We start from the raw sequence: 26324 nt of genomic DNA on the forward strand, positions 1-26324 counted from the left end.
TGTTCTTTGTGCAGAAGATGCTTAGGAGAAAGATATCAAGTCCAGGGCAGCAAAGGAAGGAGAGTAAAGCTTCGGGAAGGAATGACACACACTCAGACTGGGATGGTAGGGTTGCCACTCACTTAGACCTGACTCTTTTTGAAGGAAAGAGGGGGAAATTAAACACAGTTTCGATCAGAATTATTGTCAAAATCACAGCCCAAAAAGCTAAAGGATCTGATTATTTATTTCTCCTTTTACAAGTAAAGCTCAAATTCCTAGCATGACTTCCAAGGTCTTTCACAGCAAGGCACTCACTTGCCCAGGGTTCATCTCTCTCCACTAGCTAATCCTAAAAACTCATACCCACATGTATCACACCATGATTCCTCATCTCTCTATACCATTGCTAATGTTGCTGGGCCCTTTTGTACCTGCAAGAATATTCCTTGTCCTCCAAGTACTGCCACCTCCAATATGAGCACCCCCTTTAAGTCCCAGGAGGGTTGTATACTTCTTTAAGCCTCATATTCTCTATGAAAACCTCTACTATGTACATTGCTTTGCTGTTTACCTGAAAAAAAATGTGCATGGCTTTTCTTCATTCCTAACTTTTAGAATATCATATGCCCTCGGTAATGATTTCTGAATAAATAGGCAAAAGGAAGAAAGGCAATAAGGCATTTTTTTCTTTTAAAGTATATTATTCTTTTAAAGTATTTTGAAGTATGATAGCCACATGTATTTAGGCACTTAAAAAACTGATGGTGATAGATTGTTATTGGAAGCAGGGGGAGGAAAATATATTCAAAATTTGACAACAGAACTGTAGAAGACAAAGTTCTGTCTATGTGACAGGCTGCTTGATAAAGATCTGTCTGCTTGAGAGTAAGGACTTGAAGGTGATATACAAAAATGAAAACTGATCTATCAGAGTGAAAATAATAGGTTTTCTAAAATCTAAAATTTTTGAATTTGTTGGTTCATCATCCATTCGGTCCTCCTTGAGGGATAAGCATATGCTCCTCTGATTCATCAGTTCTGGGCACAGTCATGTGGGCAGTGGCAATGCACAGGTAGTAGGATATGCATGCCAGAATCAGAGCGAAGCCTGTCTTCAAGATGCTCTTTCAATAAATATTATATTTATATTACCATCTTGAGGGGAGAGGCAAGACAGAATCTAGGTTTCATGGCACTAGAAGACCAGGGTCTTTTATCCTTAAGAATCTGATCAGAAGATTTTGTCAAAATGAATATAAGGAGAATGGAGGAAGAGAACTGACCTGTCCTGGGATGGAAAATGTGTTCTGCTCAGAGTTTCCAGGAGTATGCATGGCAGTGAGAGGAGTAGGCCAGGAATGGGTCATCTCCTGATAAGGAAAAATAGAGCAACTTTATTCCTGAGTACTTAGACAATCAAACCCCTTCTTGACACTAAATATAGTAGGCTCCTTACAACTACTAAGAGGACAGACTTAATTGACCTGTTTTTTAAGGGAACTTAAAGTTATCCTGTTTAATTAACTGCCCCACTCCAGTTCACTAAGCCTATCTGCAGTGCAAAGGACCATCCAGCATCTGCTTGTACACTGCCAATGACAGGAGACTCATTGCTGCTTGAAGCAGCTTATTCCATGCTGAGTCAGCTAGATCACACTATTCTTCCTGGCTGCAGCTAAAACCTGTTCTCTGGGAACTTCTACCTATACATTGTAATTTGGAGCCATACAGAACATATTTCCTCCTTCTTTGGTATGACAGGCCTTCAGCTTTGGAAAGCAGCAATCCTATCCACTGGTATTATCTCTTCTCCAGGGCAAGATATCCTCAGCTTGCTCCTTCATTTATTGGGAACCTTCAATTTTTCTTCCAATGTTCCATTTATGCATTCTGTCACTATTTTAGGTGCTCCCAGTGGGCCCTCCTGATTGCCTGGAGCTCTTTTAACTCAGTCTTTTGTTCTAGATGTGATCCTCCAGCTCCAGGGAGGGTGGCACTATCATTGCCTTCAATCTGGATACTCTGATACTCATCTTCTCTTGATGCAGCCTAATAGTTAGTGACAAGATTATGCACAAGCAGTTGATTTTTCCATGCAAAGATGAGGTGGCTAAGCAGAATTCTTTCCCATTCACAGAGAAAGATATGATGTGATTGGTAGCTCGGTTCCACCAGGCAGTACACACAGTCTATTTGTGAGTTGAAGTCTCCAAACAGGAAAAGCCCCTCAGGCTCCCATCCTGTTATCAGCAGGGGAACCTTCTCAGTGCTTTCAAACACTCATTTTAAAAGAGGTGCTGTTCAAATCTTGCTTGAGTCTTAGGGCACATGGCCAACAATACTTTACCCTAAGAGCAAGGATAATTAAATGACATGCTCAAAGCCCAAAAGCAACAGAGATGATAAATTTTGTGAAGCAGGAGGGAGTCAGCATGTGTTGGATTCATCAAACATTTTCATATATAAACATTAAACATAAAAATCAATGTAAGGATGGAAATAAAGAAGGGCTTTGGAGAGGGGTGGAGGGGATCAAAGTTTGTGAAAGTCTTTTTTTTAATGAGTAAGTTACATAATACTCCCCCCCAATCTTTATGGGTAACATAATTAGTCATTTCAAAGGTAATATTAATAAGAACACTCAGGTAGTACTAAAACATGTTTTTTTTCCTTCTATAATTACCTAGTTCAAAAAGAGTCTTTGATGTATGAAGAGCTGTAATGCAAGGAGATACTTCACAGCTTCATTCACAGTGGCACTACTGAAGCAGAATTTGTAAGTATTATTCAGACAAGCACTGACACAGATTGAATTTTACCCAGTGCTACTTTAAAAGGAGAAGGTAAGTACATTAAAAATGCACACAAGATTTAGAGGGGATGCTTAACCTACTTAAGAGATAGACTATTTCCAAGTGTTTTTGAGTTGTGCATTTGTATCCAGTTGATAACATTCATGACAAATACTACTTATGTATTCATCAAAACTTGCCCCAAAGTAACAACGTGACAACTGTTTAAAGCAGAATTCTAATTACTCTGTCTTTAAAATACTCAATGAGTTCTTTTAAAATTTAGGTGATTTTTCATATGTTGGAAAAAAATGACAGCCTTTTTAAACAAATGATACTTGGAAAACTGGATATCCATATGTAGAGAATGAAACTAGATCCCTATCTCTCCTCTGCACAAACATCAACTCAAAGTGGATCAAATACCTAGGAATTACACCAGAAACTATGCAACTGCTGAAAGAAAACATAACCTCAACACTCCAACATATTGGTATGGGCACTGACTTCTTCAATAAGATTGCTAAAGCTCCAGGCATAAAACCAAGAGTTAATAAATGATATGGCATCAAATTAATAAGCTTCTTCACAACAAGCTATTAAAAGCATGAAGAAAGAGCCTACAGAATGGGAGACAATCTTTGCCAAGTAGGCTTCTCACAGAAGATTAATATCTAGAATATATAAAGAACTCAAAATACTCAACATTAAAAATCAAATAACCCATTCAATAAATAGTAAAGTGATATAAAAAGACATTTCTCAAAGGGCGAATTACAAATGGCCAACAAATATATGAAAAAAATGTTCAACATATTTAAAAATTAGGGATATCCAAATTGAAACCACACTGAGACTTCATTTCTCTCCAGTTAGAATGTCAGTCATCAAGAATACAAATAACAATAAATGTTAATGAGGATGTAGGAAAACAGATCACTTATACACTGTTGGTGGTGGGATCGTAAATTAGTACAATCATTATTGAAATCAGTATGGAGGTTCCTCAAAAGACAAGAAATGGAACCACAATATGACACAGCTATATCACTCCTCAGTATTTAGCCAAAAGAATTAAAGTCATCATGCTATAGTCATACAAACACACTCATGTTTACAGAAGCACAACATAACAGCTAAGTTACAGAACCAGCCTAGGTGTTTTTCAATAGATAAAGAAAATGTGGTATATATAATGGAGTTTTACTCAGCCATATACAAGAATAAAATTATGGCCTTTGCAGGAAAAATGGATAGAATAGAAACCAGTTAAGCAAAATAAGTCACACTCAGAAAGATTTGTTTTCTCTTATATGTGGAAGCTGGAGAGAAAAAAAGGTCAATAAAAGGGGGTATCTCATGAAAACAGGAGGGTAATAAGTAGAGTAGATGAAGGGGGAAGAAAGAGTGAAGGGGATGGGGAAATATTGGAGAATGAAATTGACCAAATTATATTTTGTGCATGTATGAATATATCACAATGAATCCTGTTATTAGGTGTAATTGTTATATACTGATATTTTATTTTTTAAAAATAGGTGTTTTTTTCCTAATTAAGGCTCATCATTAGTCAGATTATTTAAAATATGTAACAGGAGGAAAAGGGGGATGGAGAGATGTTATTCAAAGGGCAAAAAGTTACAGTTAGTCACAATAAATTCTGGAGATCTACTATATCATATAGAGACCATAGTTAATGATAATATACTGTATACTTGCATATTGCTAAGACAATGGATTTTAAATGTTGTTAGCATAAAAAGCATAAGGACATGAGATGATGGATATATTAATTAACTTGATCTAATCACTCCACAATGAAAACAGACAGGCAAACATCACCTATCACATTACTCTATAAACATATACAGTTTGGGGTCTGGGGTTGTGGCTCAGCAGTAGAGCACTTGCCTAGCACATGTGAGGCCCTGGGTTCGATCCTCAGCACCACATAAAAATAAATTTTAAAAAAAGGTATTGAAAACTACAACTAAAAAATAAATATTTTTTAAAAACACACACAGTTTTTCTTTGTCAGTTAAAAATAACTTAATTTAAATTTAATTTAGTAAATTAACTCAATTAATTTGAATAAATATAAATAAATATAAATAGTTCATGTTGACCAAGGAACAGTAAGCTACAGCTTAGAAAGGAGTTCTAAGGTCTTTCCAGTAACCAGGGGTAGGCCTCAAGCAATCAGATGCCTAGTTACATTCCCTTTCACTACTGGTTTTAGGAGTGTATCTCTGGGGTCACTAAAAGGTGTTTCAGGGAAAACAAAATCACTTCTCAAAGGTGAACCTCTTCCCCCAGGTCTTCTTTACTGATTCTGTGGCAAGATCTGCTTATCTTGAATTGCCAGCAAAGTGTACCACCCTGCTGGCTGATCGACATGGAACTGCATAGTTTTTGCATTTTCAATTACAATTGATTCTGTGTATTTAAAAATGTGAGATTTCATGAAATAGCTCACTGAGTTGATGTTACCACTGATGCATTTGATTATGGTAGGGAGTTTGCAGTTGAAAGGGTTATAATTTCCTGAAAGTATATCTTCAGCAAGAAACTTTTGAGCAAGCTCTTTCACATCTCAAAATTAGTTAGACCTATAAAGTGTGGCAAGCTCACAGCACACCTTCCATTGTTATTCTTTTCATTAACACTTGAAAGATATTAATCTATTTTTATGTTCTTGCTTTTGCCAAGATAAGGACACCTACACACCATTATACAACTGTACTAATCTTTCACCCAATCATCAGTTAGGGATGAGCACTGTTGACAGCCACAGTCGAAGGGGCCCCAGCAAACTTCCAGCTGCCAGCAAACTTCCAGCTGCCAGCTGATGATTGGCTCACAGCGGCCCCAGCAAACTTCTAGCTGCCAACTGATTGGCTCCTCTGCGGTGATGCTCATTGGGCTGTTTCCCTGCCCTTTCAGACCACAGAGCTGCTCATTGGGGGACTTCTTTGGCTCCGCCCACGCAACCCAGCCAATCAGCCTCAAGAGCAGGAGGATTGTGGGAGGTGGAGAGGCTTGGTTTTTGGTGAGAGATGCTTGTGGGAAGCCGGTGGTGGCAGTTGGGCTCTGAGGGTTTTTCCTGAGGAGCTGTTTTGTTTGGCGTGTGTGGTTCTAAAAATAAAGTTCATTTCTTTTGACAAGTGGCTCCTGAATCGTGCCCAGCCAGACTGCGGCAGAGCACCTCCTCAAAAGTATTACCAAGGCTTTTATGAGTGACCCCAATCCTAAGCACCTGAACTTTACACCTTCTCCTTTAACAAAAAAATTAAACACGTATACACCCATTTAAGATTGGTCTGATCATCCATAAAGAAGGACTCCTTATGTCTGGACTCCTCTGATTCCTCCCACAGAAAGAGAGAGATAAAGTAGGGAATCAGATCCATACTGGACAAATACGATGATTAAGATCATGAGAGGTGAGGTTGCTTACACACAGCCTCATATTTAGATGTAAGTGAATAGTGGCCAGTTCCAAAGTATACACTTTCCAGTAGAGCAAATGAGGCTCCCCTTTGAAAGGTTGGCTAACATGGTTAATGGAGAAAGGATTAGGTAATAACATTTTATTTTTTAGTATTTGACAAGGAATGGGTTCCACATGTGATAGAGCACTCTATATACATTTCAACAATGGCCAGACACTTATCTTAGTCTGATATCAAGTCTCCAAAGCGAAACCCAGAAAAAAAACACAAAAGGCCCAATTTTCCATTGCACTATACGTACCATGGCTCATGGCTATAACTCTGACAGATCAAACAACTTGTAAGAAGCCCTACTTTGCCCATTTGAGACATAGAAGCTGTGTACCTCAAAGGTTTTGGGGAAGAAGACAATGTGGTGTTGTAAACTTTGATAATCTCAAATATACACTATAGTCATCGTACAGTGCTGTCTAAATGACTCCTGTATCAAGTAACTGGTATGTTGTCACAAGCCTTGTTTTACTCAACTTTGAATCTCCAATGCCTGTTACATACTAATTGGATGGTCTTTTTGTACCACAAACTAAAGAGGCAAGATTTAACATCACACCTGTATGTCAAAGGAAGAATCAGAGACATGAAGAAGCAAAGTGACTTGTCCAAGGCTGCAAAACAAATGTCAGGGTCTCTTTGTTCTACTATTTTTTTACTAAGTGGCTATTATGTGCCAGCAACTGGGATATAGAAATAATCAAACTCTTTCCCTGGATGAGCACACTCTTCCTGACACACTAGGAGCACAGTTGCAAGAAGAAATTGTAGTATGAAGCAACTGGGAAAGGATTCAGAGCAGAGGTGACAGAGAGGGTGGGGGAGGTCCTTTCAGAGGCTCACATTATACCTGTCACACAGTAGCTCATCAAACAATATGTGTTTAGGATAAGCATAAATATTAGTGTTCTTACCTTCAAAGACTTCAAACTTAGGAGGGAATTACAGCAATTTTTCAAATGTCTATCTCATGAATGGCAATGATGGGGGTAATTCTTCTATTCACTATTGTTGTTGTGTGGTCAGAAAACTATAACAGGGCAAGCTTGACTCAAGTTTGAGCTCTGTATGGAGCTACCTGAATGATCCTGGTCAAGTTGCTTGCCCACTCTGAGATCAGTTTTCCACCTATAAGCTGCTGGCTTTGGCTTGAATGTTTTCTAGGGTTTCTCTAGCTATCAATGTGGTTAATCTGTGAGTCTAACTGCTCTGTGTATGTCAGAAGCCTGCCATAAGGGAAAGAAAGCTAATGAGTATGTAAGGGCTTGGGATAGAGCTGTACACATTTAAGCCTCATTGTTACTAGGCCCACAACCACAACTGTAGCATTGCCAGTATGAGCTGGCAAGCATCTGTTTAGCAATCAGGCAACTAAGGCTCTGTTCAGCACTTGAGAAGATAGTGGTGGCACACACCTTCCCCCTTTCCTTCTACTGACATGCCAAGGAAGTAGTCAATGCAGTTTTAGAAGTCTTTCCAAATTTCTGTGATTATGAATAGTAAGTGTAGATACTTAAGGGTTTTCAGGCAGAAGGAAAATAATTCCACAAAATCAGGTTGGAGCTTATTTTCACGGGGACTTGAAATTAAATTACCCTTAAATCAGTATAACTGACCTTGGTGTCTGATTTCCTTTGGGGATCTTTTCCTTGTTTCTTTTGAGGGAGCATACTCCTCAAAATGTACTGACAGCAATGCAAAAATATACACTGGACAATCTTAAAAGCCACCACACCACAGCCTCAGGATGTAGGAACGACAGCATCCTCTTCTCCAAAACTAATTAAGCCTAAAAACATTGAATCCACATGTCGCATTTGTGTGAGTGAGGACTCAGCATTAGATAGTCAAATCTGATTCTTTTAGCTAAAGGAGGCCTCCTCCAGAGAAAAGCATGTGTGTGGCAGGAAAGGGTGTTAGCTTACTAGAAAACCTAATTTGTTTGAATAAATGACTTACAACCTTTGTATTGATGGGCCTTGATAGTTCTCTGGGGAGGCAGAAATGGGAGAGGGGGCAGTTAGGCATTAGGATTACTAGGGAATATGGGACAAGGGCCCTTGCAGTGCCCAGGAAGGACTGTTCAGGGACTCAGCCTCAGAAGGGCAGCAGCCAAATCATTGATTAGCCCTCACTCTACTATCAGTTGCTAACTGGCCTGTGAGAATCTTGGCTCCTCCCTGATAGGAGACAGAAGCAAAACAGGAGGGTTAGCATATTATCTGTAGCCTCAGTGGGGCTGTTCCTAGGAAATGGATAAAAGGAAGCTGGAGGGAGCCAAGTTGTCATTTTGGAGAAGAACCCTGTGCTGTCTGTGATCTGTCTAGGCAACTACTCCCAGTGTGGTATCCCAGAATACAGCTACACTGCTCTGTAGCCACTGCAGAAACACTTAGGTCAATCTGCTGCTTTTCCCTCAGGAAGGCCTAGGGAGGATAGTGGACCTAAGATGGAGCCCTTTGGCCAGGGCAGGGAACTTGGCTGTTCCATATAAAATTTCTTTTGGAGGGCAGCAAGGCATGTGGGTGGGGATACTGGTATCTTTCTTCTCTGGTCCCTCTCAGGGTAGATCATGCATTTCCTAGAACAAGCTAGTTTTACCCTAATGATGCTCAAGAGATATGTGCTTTTTATGTAGGGCTCAAGTGCTTTTTAACCCTGTCTAGACCACAGTCTAGAACACTGATCTTACTCAGAAAATGGGATCTTACTTGTTAGGCTTGCAAAGTGCTGGGCACACGGTATAACTTGGCTTCAGTGAAGCATTTACCAAACCTCACCTAGAAATCTTGCAGCTCAGGATGAAGAAAGGTGCATTATTATGTACTATGGTGGAATAAGCTTATACAAATATTAGAGTAAGTACAGTCAACCAAGCAGACATGTCCCTACAGACATGCCATAGGGCTCTGTCATTAGTAGTCCTCCCCTGTTAACCCATGTAAATATAATATTATTATTATATTATACTTGAATAATAATATTATTATTAAGCCTTACTTTTTAATGCCTCACTTTTAATCAGACTCTGGTAGCAAAAATCACTCAAAATATTATCTTGTTCAATCATTAATTTGAAAGAACATATAGAATATCTGCTAATCAGAATTCCAGGTGACAATAGGCTATGAGTTATCAAAATTCAGAAACACATTGCAACACTGGCCTAAAGCAATTATAATCTACAAACCAAGTATGAAACTGCACAATGAGAAAGACCACCTAGCTTAACTATAATCCATGGGGTCAAAAACCAATTATTTTAGTTGACAACCCCAAATTACTTTAAGGACTTCTGGCAGCCAAAAGAATTTTTGCCAAATCATGTGACATTAAGGTAAGTGTGGAAGGCAATAGTTCTGCTAAAAACTGCATGGAAAAGACCTGGACACAGACAGAGAACTCTATCCTGGAAGCCCCATCTTAGCACGGGAGTGTGGAAACTGTGATCTCTACTAGATGCTGAGAGGAAGAAGAGAGAAAGAAGAGAGAAAAATTCAATCTACAAAAAAATTAGTCCAATGGGAAGAATAATAGATGTTTTCAAATAAGCAAAAGATTTGTGATGTGCTTTTGCAATGAAAGTTTTTGCCTATGGGTAAAAGCTATTAGGGGCCAAATTTTAACTCAACCTAGGGAATAAATTCCAATAATGTGAGGTTTCCAATCACAGAACCTACTTTCTTAGAAGGCAGTAAGTGAGAAACACATGTCTAAAGGTGAGATGATCCCAACGTAGGATAATGGAGAAGGGATTCCTAGAAAGGCAGGGGGTGGAAAGGTATGAACCAACTAATTTGCCTTCCTAATCAGTAATCATACTCTTTATTTCTATATAGATAGCAATATATATGAGAAGATGGAAAGCTGAATATTGATCAAGATTGCATGACATATAAACATGGCTGACCAATTTAGCTAAGGAAATTCATTATTCTTCAATGATTAGGGTGTGAGAGGGCATTGGAAGGGTACTGTTTCACAGTGAGATAGCTACCATCCCAATGTCTGACTGTTTGCTCAGCCCTTGCAAATTGCAACAACACTATAGCCATAGACTTTACTGGGCGTGATCAATAAGTATTCCTGCCAAGCCATTCTAGTGGTCAAAACTTTGATCAGTCTAGATGAATGAATATTCTTCTGTTTGGCATCATCTGAATACAGTCTCCTGAGAATGTATCTCTGATTTATGTACAAGTGCTGGTAGGGAGAAAGTATATGATCCACTGCTTTAGTTGTTACATGAAGTATAACTTCCCAACCATGGTATAAAAGTGGGCCAACCCAAAATGCAGTCTACCAGACCAAAACAACAACAACAAAAGAGTGATTCTTTTCAAAGTGAACACTAACTTGTGATTTCATTGACACAGTATAAAAATCCTGGCAATGTTTCTTCAAATAACTAGTTGATTGTTTAAGCCCCAGGACTATACATGTAAAAACCTCATACTATCTGCCTTTATCCTGAAAACCCCCAAACTAAGCTCCACTGAAAAAAGAGCCTAATTCTGATTTACAATTAAGAAGCATGGTGATCAGTACTCTGAAGCTGTATTTCATGCTTTTTCAGACAATCAATCTAGCCAATTTGCTATTATCAGATACAACCAATTACCTTTCACCCACTAAATGCAATGGGGATATATGGCCAGGTATAAAATCTATCCATGAGACTTCTTTTGAACTTGTTTCCCTTCAGGCATTTTTCCCTCAGATGCTCAAATCAAAGAAACACCTCCAAAGGCAGTAAAGGGGTCACCAAAGGGTTTAACTCTTCCAACAGATGATTGTCTTGTAAATTTCAGTCCTCATCAGGAAATCTGTCTAAATTAGGTTGAATCAGACAGAACAGAAGACTGGCCACCCCACTAGGAAATGCTGTTAGGTTGAATGGCATGGAATTCTTTGGCTTTTGTGGTAAAGGCAAAATTAGTACAAGTCCAGGGGTTAGAAATCTACAAACTACTCACTGAATGGAACTACATTTCAAAGATAGGAGCAATAAGAAAATCTAGTTACAGAGTTTTTGCTCAGTGGTTCAGCTCAGGCATCTGAGGAATCTGAGGTTTCTTTGTGGTCATTTATTCTATTTTTAATCCTTCATTTTAAAACTTACTCCTTTGTTCTTAGACTAATTTTGATATCAGAACACTGATACTCTTTTCCAAAGGTTTCGGGGTGGGGGCAAAGTACATATATATTTACTTCAATTTTTTTTTTTTAAGAGAGAGTGAGAGAGGAGAGAGAGAGAGAGAATTTTTTTTTAATATTTATTTTTTAGTTCTCGGCGGACACAACATCTTTGTTGGTATGTGGTGCTGAGGATCGAACCCGGGCCGCACGCATGGCAGGCGAGCGCACTACCGCTTGAGCCACATCCCCAGCCCTTAAACTTGTTTTAATACATGACATTACAATGCACTTTGACACATCATACATATATGGAGCATAACTTCTCATTCTTCTGATTATACACAATGTAGAATCACAATTGTCATGTACTTATATATGTACATAGGGTAATAATGCCTAAAATGTTTTCTCTGATACATGGATGCTAATTCTCAATGAAGGAGGGTGGGCTAGGGAACAATAGAGTTGCTTTAGATTAGGTAGAGGGGACTAATAGAATGAATCAGACATCATGACCTGTCAAAGTGTACTGTCAGTCATGTATAACTAATTACAACAAATTTTAAAAATCTAAAATAAAAATGTGTACTTTAAATTGATATGGGGGTTGTTACCTCTTCATTGTCTTTGAGGGATTTCTTTGAGGTGAGCATCTAAGGGTTGAATGCCTGAGGAGAAAGAAATTCAAAAGAAGTTGCATGGAAGGGCTGGGGTTGTGGCTCAGTTGTAGAGTGATTGCCTAGCATGTGTGAGGCACTGAGTTCAATCCTCACCACCACATAAAGATAAATAAATGGTCTCCATCTACTATATATATAATTTTTTAAAAATTGTGTGGATAGGTTCTACACCTGGCCATACATATCCCCATGTACTTCCCCCATACATATCCCCATGTACTCCCAACCCAAAGAAGGTTTTAACTCCATTGTTGAGTTGCCAGGTCTCCTGTTTCAAATTACCATGCTATCAATTATACCCAATGGCCATCACTCAAAATGTACTGGCTTGAGACACTTCCCTAGGATTTCATAATATTACAACCATTTTCCCAAGTGAAATGGCATGCCATATCCTCATAGCATGAGATACTTTTTTATGATTACCATCCAACTGGCTTGTTCAGCTCCAGCTCATGCAAACCAAATTGAGAAAACTCACACACCTTCATTGGCTTCTCTCCCAGCATCATATTTAAAGATATACATTTAATTTCATTCATTCAAAAATCATTTTTGAGTGTCTAATCTCTACAAGGCATCTAAGAGTCTGGAATCTGGACCAGGTCTAGGCACAGGGTCCAATAGTGCTAGGGATAGCTAGAGTGTCCATCATTGGACTCAGTGTAAGATAATGAAAATTGGTAGTTATCATTCAATATAGAAGGATAGGAGAGCAATATGGAATTTATCACATCCAGGAACTTCCAAGGGGGTTTATTGCTCCCCCACTGCTAGAGAGGTACATAGTGTTGAAACAGCAACAGAGCCATCCTTTAGGAAGCCAGCTTGCACTAGAAATGACAATGCTATGCCAAGGGGAGCACAAGGATACATTTCCTGCAATCTCCAGTATAAGCCTTTTCAAAGAGTCACACAAAGCATTAGTATTCCATTTCTAAGGGCTGCTGTAGCTTTTCAAACATGTTAGCTTTCTTGTAGTTTACACTTATCACATTAAGAAAAATGTTAATGAGGAGTTCATGACAACTGCTTTTAGAAGGAACAAAGGCTCAATTGCTGGGGGGAAAAAAGAAGTAATATCTATTTTCATGAAAAAAGGCCTCCAGTGAACAACTTGGCTATATCTTTGCTCTCTCAATATTTCTGAGCTCAGTAATAAAGCACCAGGCCACTAATACAGCCAAAACTCTATCCAATATGATTTGCATGGAATTGTCTTGCCTCTAAAATAGCTACTTCAATCTTAAAATCACAGAATCACAGTGCTAAGGGGATAAAAGAGAATTGGTTTGTCCCTTTCACATAAAATTAACCAACAAATCTATCACAAGATGTCAAGTCTACCGAATACCCCGTCTTCCCCTCCACCCACTGACATCCTCCAATAAAAATAAAAATAAACCCACAGAGGCATCAAACTCTGAAGTAACCTGAATTTAACAACACCAAAACATCCTTAAACCCCAGTGAAATTGATTCAGAAAGCCCACGCTAGGGTTTCCAAGTCCCTAATGGGCTGAGTATTCCTGAATGCCTGGACAGTCATTCCTCTCCCCAGGTTCATTTTACTCTGCAATTACTCCAAATAATGTGAAATATATAGCACCTGTATCTCATATTAAGAGTGGCAAAAAAAGCAGCATGAATGAGTGTCATATCTTTTTTCTAAAAGGATATTTGACTAATAGAGAAAGAGAATGTTCTAAATTCATTCTAATCACTCTAGGGGCCAGAGATGTGGATGGAAAACTTGGCCACATAGGCACACTGTAACATTTTAATCCTGTGTTAAGATTAAGAACACAGATATTGTTTTGCCTTGGTGAAAACTGTCACTTGCCAAACCGTGTAATATAGGAATACTTATAGATATGTAGATTTTGGAAATTATAATTGTGAAGATACTATATACTGATATTTGTCAAACATCCAATCTGATTATTGCATTTCATTACTTAGTCATTTCTTTAAACAAAAAGGCAACAATTGTGCACATAACTTATTATCAAAGTGCCTTTTATTAATAGCTTCCCATTGACATCTTTGAGGACACCCACATCTGTAGATATTTGCCCACCATGAAGAAGAGCTGAACATTCAAACTGAATCCTCCCACCCTCACTGAAGCTTCCTTAATAATCCCGTGAGAATCCATTTTTCATGGATGTCTCTAAATCCTGTTTAAACCACTCTTTTTAGCCTATACTATCTCTTGGAGTAACCAGATCGATATTTTACTCCAAGCTATAAATTTAATAAAACAGCAAATAGATGATTCAAAAGGAACAATGTGGAGCTCTTTGCTGGAAAAGTTCTAGTAGGCAAATGTAACACTGGGTTTGTGGTAAATAAATAGTGCATGGAGGCCTCTCCCCCATATATGAGCCTGCCTATCTCAGGTCTGGGGTTCAAACTGCTCTTTGTAAGTACCTGATAACTCTTGTCAAAAAATCAATTGTCAACCAGTGGTTTAATACTGGGTTGCAGCCCCATCTCTCTCCCCAGTGGGACAGCGCATTGCCCTCTGCTCCCACAACTAGCCCTTTCTCATCCAGTCTGCTCTTCGCTTTAAAGAAGCAAAGCAATTGCAAAATAATTTACAAAAAAGTCTTTGTCAGGAATTTGCAAGCTACCCACAGAGACTGTTATATAGCTGACAAAAATCAACATGGTAGGGTCTTTGAGCTAATTAAACAAATGTGACAACTTGAAAAGCTGCAAAATGCCTTATGAACCATAGAGTGGTCAAAAATGAAAAGCAAAACAGGCATGCTGTATTAAATACATAAAAGGGGCTTACATGTGTAATAATTAAGAAAATCACAGGGGCAATTTAAACTCCTCAGGTAAACCAAATTGAGAGTCCATGAAAAGTTGAAATATGGAATTCAAAGTCATACTATAAATATTTGGAGTTGTTGAACAATGTAAGAAAATCAGAATAAGTCATCAATAAGAACTTTCATGTATTTAGGGGCCAGAATTCATTGAATGTGTCTTTTGTGTTATAATTTTAAATCCACTCAAGAATCTAGGGAAGTATTCTTGTTTTAATTTCGCAGATCAGATAACTAAGCCTTGTAGTTAAAGTCATGCAGCTCAAGAACCTCTGCCCAGGTGTCTGACTTTGAGCTCTGCCTTGAACCTCTGTGCTCCATAAGGAACAACCTTCTAAAAGGGAATGCTACAGAATGTGCAATAGGGCCAAGTTTCCCCATGGTTCTGGGTTGTCAATTACATTTCAGTGGTTTTAAGTCCTACTTTTCAATAAGTTTCAAACGACTTCCCTTACTCTTGCCATTTTCTAAAATTATTGCCATGGACACGATCACACAATCTACGTGATTTTGGATGAAAAAATAAATCTCATGGAAACTCTTTCCTTACAATCACAATGATAATAAGCACAGTGAATACTACCAACACATTATTTGAGAAATTGTCTCTCCCATTGTAGTGGCTCTTAGGGACCTGCCTTTACTCAGTGCCTTGTTTAAAGTGATAATTATGGCATTATTGTGCTTTGAGGAGCAATACTAAAATCAGACTCCAGCAATGGCATTAAATAGTAATTATCAATGGAGGACGTGAGGGCAATCTGGCTGCAACATCTGTTACCTCACTGATGACCAGAGTTGATTCAGGTGATATGGCTCTTAGATAAGTGAGTGCCCACTTCCTCTATCATTGCTGAAGGTGTGTCCCTCCCTAAGATGCACACAGGCATTTGGTCAGAGAACAACCTTCCCCCAATGAGAAGGACCATTGTTACAGGAAGGATATATATAAATAGATGCATGTTCCTGAAAGAGTCTCTAAACAAACTCTCAAAGCCTACTGGCAGGAGAATTTGGAGTAGTTAAGATTCCAATGATGACTAGACATATTCAAAGAGTATTTGCTTGTGGAAGTCTGCCTTTCTTAAAACAAAAAAAAATGGAAATTTAAAAAACTTAGGACAAAAGTAGATCATTTGGAGAAATAAGAAATGGAATCATTGTAATGCCTAATATTTGCATAACTATTCTACTCTCTTAACACTATTATCTACTTATTAAATTAAAATATTTTTATGGCAAATCAAATTGTTACTTTACTTTAGTAAAATAACACTGAGTTCATTTTCTCTATCCATTCTTCTAAAAATATAAGTCATCCAAGAAACATGTGACATCTACCCCATGCACTTTTTCTATACCTATACCTGTCACCTTTTTGTACATGAATGTGTGGCGAGGTACAGTAATAAGTTCAACACAGACAAATGTCGGATGGACATCACATTTGACCATGAGAGACAGCATCCCTCTACACAAAAGGATAGCAAGTGTAAGGGCATGAAAATAGCTGGGGGAACTGAGAAAAAAAGATAGAAACATTAAGTACGAGTGATTCATTAGTATGAGTGATCTCTGTTCTGCCTCTCACATGGTATGAATAGGCAGTCCCCACACACACATAGAAGGACCAGGAGTAGTTGGGGGGGCAGCACATATACAAAGAAGGGGAGATGGCACTTTTGGGAAAGGGAGAAAAGCCATGAGTGGAGGATGGAGAAAAGGGCACACAGTTGGGAGCAATGGCAAGACCTGAAGTAGGCATGAGGGAAGGACCTTGACTGCCAAGATGGAGATTAGGAAATTTCTCCTCTAGATACTGGGAAGGAAAGAAGAATCTCATATTGGGTGTTTTAAGTACTATTCTAAGGGCTTCACATGCATCATCTCCTTTATCCTTCCAATAATCCTGAAAAATAGGCATTGCTATTATGATTTTGTAAACAAAACAGAAAAGAGGTTACCCAAAAGAGGTCTGCAAGTGAGAAGAACAAAGCTTTACTTCAAGAACCATGATGTCTCCCTAGAACATTTTTCCTTTTATTGTTCTAATACTATCCCTCTGTAACTTCTCCTCAGAGGTTTGGTTCCACTATTTCAGGTCTCCAACCCCAATTCCAGCCTCTGGTAATGTAAATTGTAGAACTTGAGAAAATATAAAAGAGAAAAATCAACTCACCCATAATCCTGTCTCTCTAACACAATAGAACTATCATTTCAGAGCATTTTCTTTAGTTTCTTTTTCATATTTTTACATAACTATAATAAGTACATAAAATGTTATATTCTGGGATGAGGATGGAGCTCAGTGGCAGAACACTTGCCTAGCATGTGCAAGGCTCTGGGTTTAATCCTCAGCACTGCAAAAAAAGTTTTATTCTGGTTATTTCACTTAACATTCTATCAAAGTTTTTTTTTTTTTTTAACCCGTGTAGGTATATCAATCTCAAAGCCATCCCTTCAATGGCTAATTACTATTTTGAGTGTATATATCTAAGTTTGGTTAACTATTCTCCTATTTTGTATACATAGAAGCATTTATTGCGATTAGAAATAATGCTGTAACAGATAATTTTGTTCACATAGTTTTTCTAGGACTTTGGATTTTCCTCATAGCATGTATTACTCAAAAAGGAATTATAGATTATCCTGGCCTCTCTAAAAGTAGAGTGACCATACTAAATAAATATTGAGGTGACTGCATCTATGAATTGAAAGATTCATTAAGTTAAAGGTGATAATTCTGCCCAAATTGATGTGTAGAAGTAATGCAATAGCGACCAACATTCAAGCAGGATTTGTTGTAAATATAAACAGCATGATTCTAAAAGTCAGATTGAAAGGAAAAAGAACTATAATAGACAAACCACTTATAAAAACAAAGTTGGTGCATTCACAATAGTCTATTTTAAAACCTGCTATAAAGCTCTAAAGGTTGAGATTTTATAGTAGTGGTGAAAGTTCAGAAACATAGACCAATGGAAAATAGTAGAAAGTACAGAAATATACCCACATAAATATAGTCAATCAAATTTTTACAAAACTGCTAACGCAATTCAATGAGGAAAGATAAAAGATCAGTTTTTTTTCCAATAAATGATGTTGAAAAAGAATGAAAAAACTAAGTCTCAACTTACACCTTATACCATATACTAAAATCAATCCAAAATGGTTCAAGGACCTAAATAAAATTCTTACAAAAAACATGAGAGAAAAATTTTATGATCTTAGGCTTTATACCAAAACCATAATCAATAAAAGGAAAGCAAAATGTACATAGGACTTAATCAAAATTAAGAAATTATGTTGTTCAAGGATATCATATGGATTGAAAAGAGAAGCAAACATCCTAGAAGAAAATATCTGTAAATAACATATCTGAAAAAAGACTTATATCCATAATATAAGGAAAATTCAAGATTCAATAAAAAAATAACAATCTGATTTCAAAGAGGGGGAAATGATTTGAACACATATTTCATCAATAAAGAAACAAATGGAAGATAATATCATGAAAAATTCTCAAATCCATTAGTCATTTAAGAAATGTTTTAAAAATCAAAATCATAAACCTACTATGCACCTACTAGAAAAGCTTAAATTAAAAAAAAATAAGACCAAGTGTTGGCAAGGATACTGAGCAATTGGGTCTTGCATATATTGCTGGTGTGAATGCAAAATTGTATTGCCACTCTGGGAAACAATTCAGTACTTTTTAAAAGAAAGTTAAGCATATACTTACCATATGACCTATCAATCCCTTTCCTAAGTACTTTTAAAAAATAAGAACATATGTTACCACAAAAATCTATGCAGGATTGTTAATACAAACATTGTTAATAATCAACAAAATCTAGGAAAAATAAGAAAGGCCTTCAGATGTGGTAATCCATGCAAGGGACTATTACTCGGGAATAGAACAGAACAAATTATTGTTGTATACAATAACTTTAAGTTAATTTCAAATTCATTATGCTGAGTAAAATAAAACATTTTGGAAAGGTTCTATACTATGTGATCTCATTTATATTTACATTCTAGAAAAGGCAGAACTATAGTGGCACAGTAGTTTTCTAGGGATTAGGGTAGGGAGGAGGGTCTGACTACTAAGGGGTAATATGACAGAATTCTTTGGGATGTTGGAATTGTTTTGTATTTTATCATGGGTGATGATTATATGAATCAGTACATATATTAAAACTCACAGGGCTATAAGTTAAAAAAAGGGAAAAACTTACTGAATGTGAATACCATAAGGCTCAGTCTCTGGTCCTGAATTACTGAATGTAATTTTTTAAACTAACTGGCTGGTAATCAATATTGCATGTCAAGTGTGGTCTGAACAGAACATATCAGAGGAGATCTATCCACTTTTTTTTTAGATGTTCTAGGTTAATGGTCACCAAACTATCTCCCACAGGACAAATACAGCCCACTGCCTATTTTAAAGGAACACAGTCACAATTACTTTTTTTCCCCCATACATTGTCTATGGATGTTTTCATGATACAGCAATAAAGATGAATAGTTGAGACAGAGCTACATGTCCTAAAAAGCCAAACACATTTACTCCCAGGAGCTTTATAGGAAAAAGTTTGCAACCCCCTGCTTTGGATATTTGTGTTCTATTAGCATACTTTGGGGGCAGTGTATATGATACTGCTTAACTTTTTTCTTATCTATGTTAAACATCAGTGGACTCCAGTGCTTTATCATATAATTAACAATCCTATTAAACTTGTTTTATTAGATTTGGTCCATCTCGTAGAGCTGTTTTCCGACACATGGAATTATTAACAATCTTTCCCAGTTTAATTGTTATAATTGGATCAGAGACTGAACCTTATGGTATTCACTTAAAACCTACTCCTTCCTTCTCACATCCTCATAGTGAAGGGCAGAATGCACAATGGTAATAGCGTGGACATTAGAGCCAGACAGCCTTGATTGAGATCTCAGTTCTGCCACTGGTTTGCTATTGAATTTGCAAACTCACTTGAGTGCAAAGTACTTCAATTTCATTGTCTGAAATGGAGGATGAAAATAGTTCTTGCTTCCTGACATTGGTACGGTGATTGCATGAGTATGTGAAATACTTAGAACAGTGCCATGCACAAAAAAACTGCTAAGTTAGTGTTTAGTATTATTGTTAGTGTGTACTTTTGATTTCAGCCAATCTGAGTTCCAAACCTGTGTCAACCACTAGTAACCGTATGATTGTGTGATTTGGGGCAATTCATATAACCTCTTAGTGATTTCTAGGCTGTCACTGACCCATTAGTCAGTGGTCTCTGGGTAATGAGCTAAGCACTGCTGAAGAAAATTACTCAACCTACAGAGTGGAGCCTGTGAAAATGTAATCTCTTCAATATCACCTGGAGTCTTGATGTTGCTGCAAAACTTCCTATGTTTCCTTGGATATCCCTCCCTCTCTTTTTCAACAATGCTTTCAAGATTTCTCTAATCTCCTCAAATTTCTGAACTTTCCCCTGAATGCCTCCTACCCCGTAGGCTCATTCTGAGACTTTTTCTGAAAACAATAAATTCATCCCATATTTAATTCTGATATTTTTGTTTTTAATGTTTAATACATCTGGAAATAATGTTGCATGGTGTGAGATAAGGATCCAAGATTAAATTAGGGAAAATAGAAATGTTTAAGATATTATCTTCCTACCCACAATTGGTGTGCCTTTTCCTTTATTTAAATAATCTTTGGTGTTTCTCATAGTGCCTTAGTTTGTTCATATAGTCATAAAATATTTCTTGCTAAATCAATTAATAAGATATAAATGGAGTTTTTGTCCATTTTATGTTAGAATTTGTTGCTTTATTTAAAATGCTATTTGTACATATGTATTTTGCGTACAGCAGTTTTGTTGAATTGTTATATTGCTCATAATCTCTTTTGGTCAATTCTCTTGAGGTTTTCAGGAAAACTGTGTGTGTGTGTGTGTGTGTGTGTGTGTGTGTGTGTGAGAGAGAGAGAGAGAGAGAGAGAGAGAGAGAGAGAGAGAGAAAGAGAGAGAGGGGGAGAGAGAGAGAGAGAGAGAGAGAGAGAGAGAGAGAGAGAGAGAGTATATGTGTTTGTGTATATGTGTATAACCTAAAAATAACCATTTACCCATTCTTCCCCATTTTAACATAGTTTATTCCTTTCTGTGGTTTAATTGTCTTGGCTAAATTTCAGAACAATATTAAAAACAGAGAAAAACAATTGTATAAATAATGTGTTGTCTATTTCTTGACTATAATGAGAATGCATTCAAACTTTCTTATGAAATTTGGTACTAGCTTTTTGGTTGATATAGATATATTTCATCATATTTAGAATGATTCCATCTATTTTACTTTATCACAAATGGGTGTTGAGGGGGTTTTCAAGATGGCGGAATAGAGGTCATATTCCTGGCTGCTCCTTGAGGTGAAAGCAAGACAGCAGACAGGCAGCTTCTCCACAGGGGGTGAACAAAAAAAAGGCAGGGGGACTTTATTGAAATTTAAAACTGGACATTCAAAGAAGACTATGATCACAGGAGGTTGAATATAATAAAATAGGGAAGAAATCCCCAGTGGTACAGTTGCTGTGGTAGCCAGGCCAGAAACACCAGCCAGAGTGGTCCCTCCTTGAGCATAGTGGAGGGATTAGGGAATTAAATGAACCCACAGTTTTGGGAGTCCCAAGGTGTGTCTGGGTATGGAGCATTAAGAGATTAAGGACATTGCCTAGCAAACCTGAAGGACCCATTGCACAATATCAGTGTACAGGGAAAGAAGCCATTGTTCTCCAGGCAGCCTGCAGAGGACTAAGGAAGAAACCATTTTATAGCTGCACCTTGGGGGCCAGAAGCTGAGGGGTTGATTCCTGGCAAACCCGAGTTTGGCCTGAAATACAGGCTAGTAAACACAAGTTGTATGACACGGAGTGTGCTTCCATGGCTAAGAGAAAAATCAAACGTGGAGAGAGGTTTACAAAGGGGGAAAACTGGTTATAGAAATCCACCAGGCTCTTTAACTCCCTGTCCAATCCAGCTGTTTGCAGGATCCCCTGGAGAGATGCATCTGGCCAGGAACTGGGAAGGGAGGGGGAAAGGCAGGAAAGATTGTCTGGAGTTTGAAGGCAAGACCAGGAAACAGGGGATCAGCAGGTTATGCAGGGGACTAAGAATTGAGTCCCACACCACACAAGTGGAACCCAGGGGAGATCCCTGGGGTATAGTCTTCCAGTATGGGCTGCCAATTACTGGGTACTGCATACAATGCTTTAAAATCTCCAGACCAATTGGTATTCAACAAAGAGCCTGGAGCCCACCTAATGGAAACCCTGCCTCAAGGAATTGTACATATAGGATTATCTCTCTCACTCCAGCAATCCAGAGGATGGAGCATCACACTCCAGAAGATCCCACCCAAAACCGATGAAAAGAGAAACTGAGAATTTTTTGAACACCAACAGAAAGAATTTTTAACTTTTCTTTTTTTTTATACCTTTACTTGATTTATTTATTTTTATGGGTGCTGAGGATCCAACCCAGGGCCTTGCATGTGCCAGGCGAGTGCTCTACCGCTGAGCCACAACCCCAGCCCAAATTTTTTAACTTTTCATCAAGATTTTTGTTATTCTCTTTCTCTGTTTAATTGTGAACTTAACGGTACATGGACACTTATACATATTCATATTTGTTTTCTTTCCTCATTTCTGGAATTTTTGAAGCCAGTTATTTTTCATGGATTACTTTTTGGGAACTAGGATGTTTGATTAGTATATTTTAGTTTTGTTGTGTATTCTTTTATTTTTTTAAAGATATCGCTTTATATATTTTTTTCTCTTACCTGTTTCCCTTGATTCTCTTTCTCTCTTTTCTTCTGCTAACAGCAAATCTTTATTGTTGTCTCTTTCACTCTTCCTTTAATTTTTTTACCCCTATCTTCTCTCCTCCTCCCCCATAATCATATCCCTCCCCCTATATCACTGCTTTTCTCTCCCTGTCCACCATTTGAAATTGTAAACCCTTTTGCAAATTTGCTGTTTTTACAGTATACAATAACTGATCATATTATTTCTGTTTAGTGTGATAATAAACATTGTAGACATCATAGTAGGAAATATTCGGTTTAATGCTGTATATTGTTTGCTTTGATTGCTGTTATTATTGTCTCCCCCTAAACAGTGAGGTACTGCAAACCTTCAGGAACACTATAAGTCCACAAGGTAGAAACTCTACTGCCTCAGATCCATACTGTAAGATGGGTAGACACACAAACAACATGAATAAAGCAAGGGAACAAATTGCCCCAAACAAACCAAGATACTGTAATAAGAGAACCATTCACACATCAGTGGAAGAAATATCACAGGAGTTTAGAATGTACATAAACTGATCTACAAAGTAAAAAGATGGTATAAGGAATCAAATCAGAGAGAACAACAGGAAGTGAAATATCACTTTAATAAAGAGACAGAGATTCTGAAAAAAAAAAAAACAGGAATCCTTGAAATGAAAGAAAAAATAGACCAAATTAAAAATTCAATGGAAAGCATCACCAACAGACTGGACCACTTAGAAGACAGAACCTCAGGCAATTAAGACAAAACATAAAATCTTGAAATAGAGTTGACCACAGAGAGAAGATGTTAAGAAACCATAAACAGAATTTCCAAGAATTATGGGATAACATGAAAAGACAAAATTTAATCTATTTGGAAAAATAAGAGACCCTGAATATCAAAAACAATCTTTAGCAAGAAAAGTGAAGCAGGAAGTATCACAATACCAGACCTTAAATTATACTAGAGTTATAGTAACAAAAACAGAATTGCATTGGCACCAAAACAGATACATATACCAATAGCATAAAATAGAAGACACAGAGACAAACCCACATAAAAACAGTTATTTCATATTAGACAAAGGCACTCAAAACACAGATTTGTGAAAAGATAGCCTCTTTGACAAATGGTGCTGGGAAAACCAGAAAGAATGAGAAGTTATACTTTATTTATGTATGATTTCTCAAAATACATTCTACTTTCATGTATAACTAATTAGAACAAATAATTAAAAAAGAATGATTGTTGAATTTCTCCAAGTGTCTTTAGAGTCTATGAAGATAGCCATGTACTATCTCTTTTGTAGTTTATTAATTAAAGGCATTATGATAATGGTTTTCTTAATATTGGACAAAATTTACATTCCCAGAATAAATCCTAGTTATTCATGATGCATATCTTTTCAACTGCTGCCTGATTCTGTATGTCAGCATTTCATTAAAAAATTTGCATAAATATTTATTAGTGATATTTCCTCTAATTTTTTATTTGTTTGCTATTTTTGTCAGATTTTGGTATCAGTGATAAACTAGGTTGTCTTTTCTAAAAAAAAAAATACTTGCCATTTTTTTTCCTCTTATTCTAGAATAGGTGTACTATTCTTTAATAATTCATTAAAATTCTCCAAGAAATCCCGTGTGTGAATTATTCTTTTGTTAAGAGGTGGGGTTTCTTTATTTCATAGATGGTGATAATTCTGTTTAGATTCTCTATCTCTTCTGGAGTCAGTTTCAGTCAATTATATTTAACTGGAAGTATTGTTAATTTCATCTATATACTTGCATGTACAGATTTGATCAAATTGCTATTCATGATTATCAATTTTCTCTATATCTGCAGTTTCTTTCCTTTATTATGTCTTGTTTCACATATCTGTACTTTTACTCTTGTTTTTCAATGAGATTAGGTAAACAAAAATATCTATCTTATTTTTTTATTTAGGAATACACATATTGAATTTATTAATTAAAATGATTTTCTGTTCATAATTAATTTGTACCTTTTGATTTATCTTCTTTTTAAAAATCATCTTTAAGTATTTGTATCATTAATTTTGGTCTTGTTTTTTAGATAAAACTGTTTTGTATTTTAACAAATTCATGTTACTATGTTGGCCCTAGCTTTTGTTTATATAGCAACATTTTTTTTTTCTGGTACTTTTTTCACATGGTGTGTGTGTGTGTGTGTGTGTGTTTGGCATAGATCTTGAGGTGATTCCTTTTTCATTATTACTATTTTGTTTTAGCTACTATAGTTCTTTCAGGTTCAGTTAGGACTGTGGCTAAATTCCAAAGCAGCAGGAAATCTCTTCACAAGAGTGTGATCAAGTGAGTGCCATTGGCTTTTACTTCTCTTATCAACCATCATTTCCCCTGCAGGCTACCTGCAAAGCAACATCTCTTGCAAACTACTTCACCCACATAGTGATTTCCTAACATCTGGATTATTTATACAATTTCTAATTCCATTCTACCTTTTCCACTTTTTAGGATATGTCTCAAACTTGGTCCATAGAAGCTCCCATCTCCAACTTTCATACCCATTCCTATTGTTCCAACTTTTCTTTTGCTTTCTGTCCTGAAAATCATGTTTCTATGGTGCAGGCCCAAGACCACAGGGACAACTTCTTGGCTTCTTCCCCTGTTTGACCTTCACAGAAAAAGTGTTGCTTAGGTTTGTGGATATCTTCTAGTTAAATCAATTATGGAGTTTAAATTTATTTTTCTCGTTCTCCTTAATGTTCTTAGTGATACACAAAAAAAGTCAGTTGTTCTTTCATTGTTTTATTTCAAAACTGTAAGATGCCTACTGAGCCCATTCTGCTTTCTTTCTTTTTTTTTTTCTATTGTATTTTCAGAGATACTGGTTGTACATATACAAAGATGCAAATGGAAAATTGTTCACCTACTTGTGTTACCTCTTTTTCTCTGAGCCCAATCCCACTACCACAGCTCCTCGGATAAAAAGGTTTGTTCTCAAACAACAGTTGGAAGTTATTACTTCTTTCAGATAAACCTAGAATGCTTTTTGGAAAACCTATACAATGTTTCATTACCCTCTCTGTACCCCCAAGATACAGAAACCAGGTGCAAATTCTACACATGGCTTAAATTCTCACCTGCTTTCATTCAACTCAATAGAAAATAATAAATCACCATATTCACAAAAAGGAACAGGTTGACAGAAAACAGACTTTTTTTATAACACATCTAAGATATATAGGGACTCATATATCTACTCAGCTATTTTAAAGGGGCTACACTTGCTCACTCGCTGGACAGCTGAATGCTGAGTTGCTAAGTTACTGGTATTTGACATCATCTCTTCCCTGACATCTCCCCATGTTTGACAGGTTCCCATGATTCACTGGGCTAGTCACCTCGTTACTCACATTACTCACTTTTCCAATGACGTCTGTAAAATCATTTAAAATTCACCTCATATCCTAGCTGCAATCCCCAAGATTCCACATGAAAATATTTAAACTGCTTGACAGGCTCTAAGTGCATTTGGAAGCACATTGGATAGCTTACTTACATTGTTCACATAATAGTTCT

The 26324-nt window shown here is 37.0% G+C and overlaps 1 protein-coding gene across 1 annotated transcript in view; it reads right to left on the reverse strand.

Annotated features, from left to right (window-relative positions):
- Aff2 (ALF transcription elongation factor 2) overlaps window positions 1-26324 on the reverse strand; it is a 321062-nt gene that overhangs the window by 152011 nt on the left and 142727 nt on the right. The window contains exon 5 of the mRNA XM_077794011.1: window positions 1266-1352. Within this exon, the coding sequence (XP_077650137.1) occupies window positions 1266-1352 (87 nt within the window). The remainder of the gene's footprint in view (window positions 1-1265; window positions 1353-26324) is intronic.

This window comes from Urocitellus parryii, chromosome X (assembly GCF_045843805.1).
Source record: "Urocitellus parryii isolate mUroPar1 chromosome X, mUroPar1.hap1, whole genome shotgun sequence".
NCBI lineage: Eukaryota > Metazoa > Chordata > Mammalia > Rodentia > Sciuridae > Urocitellus > Urocitellus parryii.